The sequence below is a fragment of the Atractosteus spatula genome, chromosome 15 (assembly GCF_055471065.1).
Source record: "Atractosteus spatula isolate fAtrSpa1 chromosome 15, fAtrSpa1.hap1, whole genome shotgun sequence".
NCBI classification, from domain to species: domain Eukaryota; kingdom Metazoa; phylum Chordata; class Actinopteri; order Semionotiformes; family Lepisosteidae; genus Atractosteus; species Atractosteus spatula.
In genome coordinates, this window is record NC_142720.1 from 21634497 (window position 1) to 21640496 (window position 6000).

The 6000-nt window shown below is 39.8% G+C and overlaps 1 protein-coding gene across 1 annotated transcript in view; it reads right to left on the reverse strand.

Annotated features, from left to right (window-relative positions):
• The window catches only part of rps6ka2 (ribosomal protein S6 kinase, polypeptide 2), a 78018-nt gene extending 72668 nt beyond the window's left edge, over positions 1–5350 (reverse strand). Inside the window, exon 1 of the mRNA XM_088934209.1 lies at positions 5219–5350. Coding sequence (XP_088790335.1) covers positions 5219–5350 — 132 coding nt within the window. The remainder of the gene's footprint in view (positions 1–5218) is intronic.
• Between the last annotated feature and the right edge of the window lie 650 nt (positions 5351–6000).

Consider the following 6000-nt stretch of genomic DNA (forward strand, 5'->3'; position numbering starts at 1 on the left):
AATAATAATAATAATAATAATAATAATAATAATAATAATAATAATAATAATAATAATAAGTCTAGGAATGGGTCCCCACGTGCCACAACAGACTCCCAACCAAGGCCTCCTGAGCAGACGGCTTTTAAATCAGTTCCACTGAACATTGATTGCTTTAAAACACTACATTCTGTACAGACCTTCTATGCAAAACACACAACTTCAAAAACATTGTCCTGCTAAACATCAAGATCTAAAGCAGTTCCCAGAAACCACAATGTACTGCACATGATAAAAAGCAATGCCATTTAAACTGCTCAGTTTCACATTACTGTACAACATCAGCACACTCCACCATAATCAAAACCCTGCCAGAGTGTCACTCTAGTTTTGCTCACGTTAAATAACGATCCCCTTCCTGATGACTATGCAGCAAACCTGTCCAGCACCTCTGACGCCCCTCAGTGTGGCCTGAAAGCTAGAGTTTCTCAAGCATCCTCCACTCACTGAGGCCCACAGGCTTATAAACCAGCCCAATACATTATTCATGGGAGCCCTCACTCTCTTTTTTTACCAGACTAGACCCCAGACACAGACTGAAACCTGTTTCCTCCTGGCTGTTCTTGTAGACCTCTCAATTAGCCCAGACACATAGCAAATTCCACTCAGAGCCCAGCCAGACAGCTCCTTTCCCACATATATAATTTCATCCCTCTGAATACTAATTATTCAATTAGCCCAGGTGTCCCTCATTGTACAGGTTTTTATCTAATTAACAGGTGGCTTTCTTCCAGAGCCACCTCTCTCTATTTCACAATTACTATCAGGGAATGTTTTAAATAGAACCAACCATATTCAAGTTAAGAAAAAACATTAATCTCCTTTTTGAATTTTAAAACGGTTTGAAATTATTTTGTTGGTTTTGGGACTTTCTTGTTTTCCTTGCATTACAGCTGTGTTTTGCCAATACTACCCTGTTCTCAGTTCCTGGGAATTTAACTCCAAAACCAAGCTGACCAGAAAAAAAATTGGCCAGTTGAATTTCACACAGATATGTGGGTAGAAAAAGAGAACAATTATTGTCAGAAAAAAAGATTACAAATAATAAAGAATATCCACCCTAATAGTGATTTACAGTTATTAAGATTGAGTGTCATTTATCATAATGAACATATACTGTAAAAGGTAAGACAGAGTGCATATTTTTTTTACCAAGAAGTCATATTTATTAAAGAGTACATAATTGGATGGGATCTTAGCCAGTCTAATAATTACTGTACATAGGTAAGTGGTTTTACAGGATGTACACAAGAACAACACAAATTCAGGAGGATGAAGGTTATGATGACATTTTATTATTGGAAAAGGACTCATGTAAGTACATGACAAAAGCTCTTCAGAAATATGCAGTGTATATCAGCATGTCAGAGAATATAAAGTCAATTACCAAAGTTAAATTAATAAAAAAATTGTTATGCATGTGAGATAATTATATAAGTCTCCCACACAGCTGGTATATAAGAAAGATATGTGGTCCATTTAGCCCATTTAACTCACAGAGGTGCTGTTAGCTAACTAAACTGAGGATCTTGTCTTGAAAGACATCAGGGTGTCGGCTTCAAGAACATGACAGTGTAGCTTGGTCCACACTCCACCAACCCTTTGTGTAAAAAAGGGTCTCTTGCTCTCAGGTTTGAAAGCACATCTTAGTTCTAAAGACACTCTACCTGGCTCATCCATCCACACTGTACTACTATATCCTCCATCTGGTTACACAATGGGCATGATGGACACACCAACACGTTGATCGATTAATCATAGGTAAAATGATCAAAAAAAGACCTGGGCAAAGCTTTTATTGAGTATTGCTCGTGTGACACCACACGCGAGGGGCGTGTTCAGTTGGCCAGTTCACTGGCTAATCAAGACAACAAGTACAGCTGTATTCCCTGCTGGAAAGAGAAGAAAAGAAACACAACATTCGGCCGTTGGAGCCTTCTTCAGGTGTGACGCGTGAAGGAGGCTCCACAGCCGAAACATTGTGTTTCTTTTCTTCTCTTTCCAGCAGGGAATAAAGCTGTACTTGTTCCTTTGCAGCCTGCGCATGATGATGCAGCTCCCTACTCGAACTACGTCTCACTAATTAAGGACAAGCTGCAGCTGTGAGGGCTATACTCGGAAGGGGAGGATCAGTACACCGGCAGTCCCGCAAAATGCAAAATGCAAATATATTTTGGAAGACATTTCCTAAGGACAATAGGTCCTTCCCTATTTTCTACTTTGATTTGCACAAAAAAACAAATAAGAAGAGTACCTTAGAAATGCTCGAGGGAAAAAAAACATTCTCCTACTGCATGTTCTGAGCCGAAAATGCAGGGAAGCCTATTAAGTGGATTGAAACATTTATAAATGGCAGTAAGACAGAGAGCTTCTATTATTTTAAAGCAGAGCTCCACCAAGGTGATGCTTGTTGGTGCAAGTTTTTTTCATTATGTCAGGCCCTGTTACAAAAACTGAATAGTGTGCTTGTGCACAGAACAACATTTATTTCATGTATTCACAGTGAGCCTCAGTGGGTTTATAACAATGAATTGAGTCTGCCAACTACTGTGGACTTTATATGCCCCTTATGACCTCATCCTGCTCAATTTTTCTTTGATATTGTAATCGTTTTCCTTGACATTTGACCAAGGAATTTAATGTGTAACCTGGGGTCTACTACAAAAGTGATAAGAAATCCAGAAAGTTTAAATGAATTTATTGACTAACATGGCCCAATTTTCTCAAAATAAATTGAAAGCAAACCCACAATGCCATTCCCAGTGTAACAATGTGCAATTGAATAATGATTTTAAATCATCTTCCGAACACTGGCATCCAACAAGCTTTTTATTCCTTTGGTCCATACCTATCTACATGGAATTCTACAACCACAAATCTGGGAATGCATATACACAAAATGTCTGAAACCCATTAATATTATACTGGTATGCACTGGGGTATGCAGGTCTCAGAAAAGATTTGAACCCTCAGAAAAGATTTGAACCCTGGCAACACGCTCTGAAGAAAATTACATATACAGTACATGTATATCAGCAAAGCTGCGGACCTGTAGGTCAGGTGAATTCACACACTCATAACCATGCCCACACATAAGGAATATTCATGGTCCAACATGTACATTTCCAATTTTATTGTTTAATCTGTTTCTTTGGATATCCAGTGGCTTACAAACTGAATTATTTGAATATCTGACAGTTTTTGGTGTAGCTGAAAAGAACTTCACCCACAATACATTTTGACAATTTAGATGTGATTTTGATAAGTTAAATCAGTTTAACGATTTTACCAAAATTAACCGAACCTTGTGATGTAATGTTTCAGATTAAATATCATTTTCTCTGTAAATGTCATGTTCATTTACAAACCATAAGTGCAGAAATGATGTAAGCTTGAACAAACAGATTTTCAAAAATATCAAATTGCCACAATCCTACTCATTCTCTCTTCACTGCATGACTCAGAGTGTCAATATCCTAGACCTTCAGCAACAGTAGATACTGACAGTTTTTCACCATGCAGCGCGGATGCAGTAACTTTGAAAAAGGATTTTCTATATAGTACTTAAAACAGGTTGTAAACAAATTCCACTGAACTAAATCACCTTCAATTCTGTTTGTTTTTGTCCAGATTCTTATCAATCCTCAAACTGTCATTCCAGTTTCAGTATCCTTGACGTTTAGTAGATGTTTGAGCCACCAGCATGTGATGAGTACAGTAGTTGATCAAATAGATGGCATATGAAAGTCAGGGAAAAGAACATATTTAAATTAATCTCCAGTCCAATTTGTTCACATTTGTGTGAGCAGTGGGTGGGTAATGTTTCACTGATTTCTCTCCCCTGTGGGGTTGAAGGGGGGTGTCATGAAAATATGGCATCATTTAGGCTGCCAGCTGATTATGAATGCAATCTGGGTCCAGAATTATCTTGGGTAGTTCAGAGCTGCCATAAATCATTCGAAGGGCAATCCATCAGGACTGTGTGCTTCAAAGCAGTCCCCACCATTGTCTGTCCGTACAACTCCTATAGATCACCTTGCCATCCCACTAAAAAAGCACTCCTTGGAAAATGCGAATCCACAACATGAATACACGGATCCACACAGAAGCTGGCTCACTGATTCTGTTGCCGCTCCACTGCAAAAGCATCTTGGCTCAGCTGTGCAGATCATTAGGTCAACATTTCAGCAATGTGACCTAATGCCTCTCACCATTTCATCAAGACCATACGGGCACTAGTTTATAATTCATGATACGATTACGAGATCTTTCTTTACAAAAATGTTTTCAGCACTTGAAAAAAAGGAATCCTGTACAATACTAAGGGATCTTCAAGATATTTTTACTCTTTAGTATCTTGGTTTTATTAATAAAAACTCAAGTAGATTCTCAAACTGTATATAGGCTATCTTTAAAAAATGCTGACAGTATCATGCCTGCAGTTTATATACTGTACTGTATTTTCTGGATTAGATTAATTTTCTAATCCAGGAACACCTTATTTTATTTGAACAAAGGCTTTGTCTGAGTATTTAACCTGAATTTACTGACTATATAACTTTCATTTATTTAGTGTTGTGTCTGGTACAGCGGGGGGATTAGCCTCAGGATTTTAAGGAGAATTAAGAAACGTCTTATTTCTTTGTTTACTGCGACATAGAAATGTGGGAACTAATGCTAGGGTGACCTTTGTATTTAAGGCACATGGAGTATGTTCGTATAGCTGCTGATAAATTATGTTGGAGTATCATATAGTAAAGAAATAACGTGTGACTTTGAAGTGTACAAAAGGGACATAAATGAACAGAAGGGAGTAAAGTACACTGAGCTTTAAATATCATCTTACACATTCATTTTCTTTTGGTTTTTGCACAGCTTATCAAATGCATTGGTGAGCCTTTCATTATTTGACTGTGTGATGCTAGTGAAGTGATTGTCTGGAAATGTATTTAATCTTGCATGATTGTGGTCCTAAATCTTACTAGTTATCTGCAGTCTTGTTTTGTAATAGTCCATAAAAGAGTGTTGGACAAACATTAGGGGAGCAGGAGGGAGGAGGTCAAGCCCTAATCTTGTCCACTTCTGCCTCCCTACAGTACAAATATCTCTCCAGTCTGACCAACCTGAGTCATGGAAACAGCCCTGAAAGCAGGGCATCTTCCCTTCTTCCTGGCCCCACCAAGGCTCTGGATCCAGCCCCCTGGGCTGCCACCCCACACCTGCCCATATCTTCTCTCCTCTCTTCTCTGTCTCTCGCATAGTCAGCAGTCTTCATCCCTTCTTCTTTCCTCTGTTTCTGGCCATGTATCATCATCGGGCATCCAGCCAACGGTACCATCAGCCCCAGCCTAATTTTCATTGTTGTTCTCTGGTTCTGCTCCTGGAATTAACATATTTACTCCCTAGTCCCTCCTTTCACCCGATCAGAGCAAAGCTTGGCACACAACAAACATCTCTAATGCCCTTAAATTAAACTAATGCTAACAAACCTCTTGTTCTTGTGCAGGGTGTGCTAGCAAGATACGTATTATCTCACATTCCATCTAATTTTCAACTGACTTCCTTCTGCCTCCTGAAGACCTCTAGTTTTTCACCAGCACCACACTGTCCATAGACTTATTGTCTTTACAGTGTCTTTAGTGTCTACCCTAATGACTGACCCGCGGTGAGTCAGCAGGGTGTGTGCAGCTGTAGTGGCTGTGGACCACGCCTCCTCCCTCCTGCCTGCCTGCACTGGTTGCTGAAAAATCAAAATCTCTGCTGGTCTCTGCTCGCCTGTCCTGTTCACTGACAGTGTGCGCCTGGCCTGGTCTCTGAAGGAGATCCCCCATGTAGGGCACACTTTCCAACCAGCAGGATACCTGGCAGTTGTACAGTGTACACTGACCAGGTGCAAACCGACCAGCCCTGTCCCGTTCCTGGATGCCTTTCCTATACCAGCCACTACCCCTGGACTGTGAC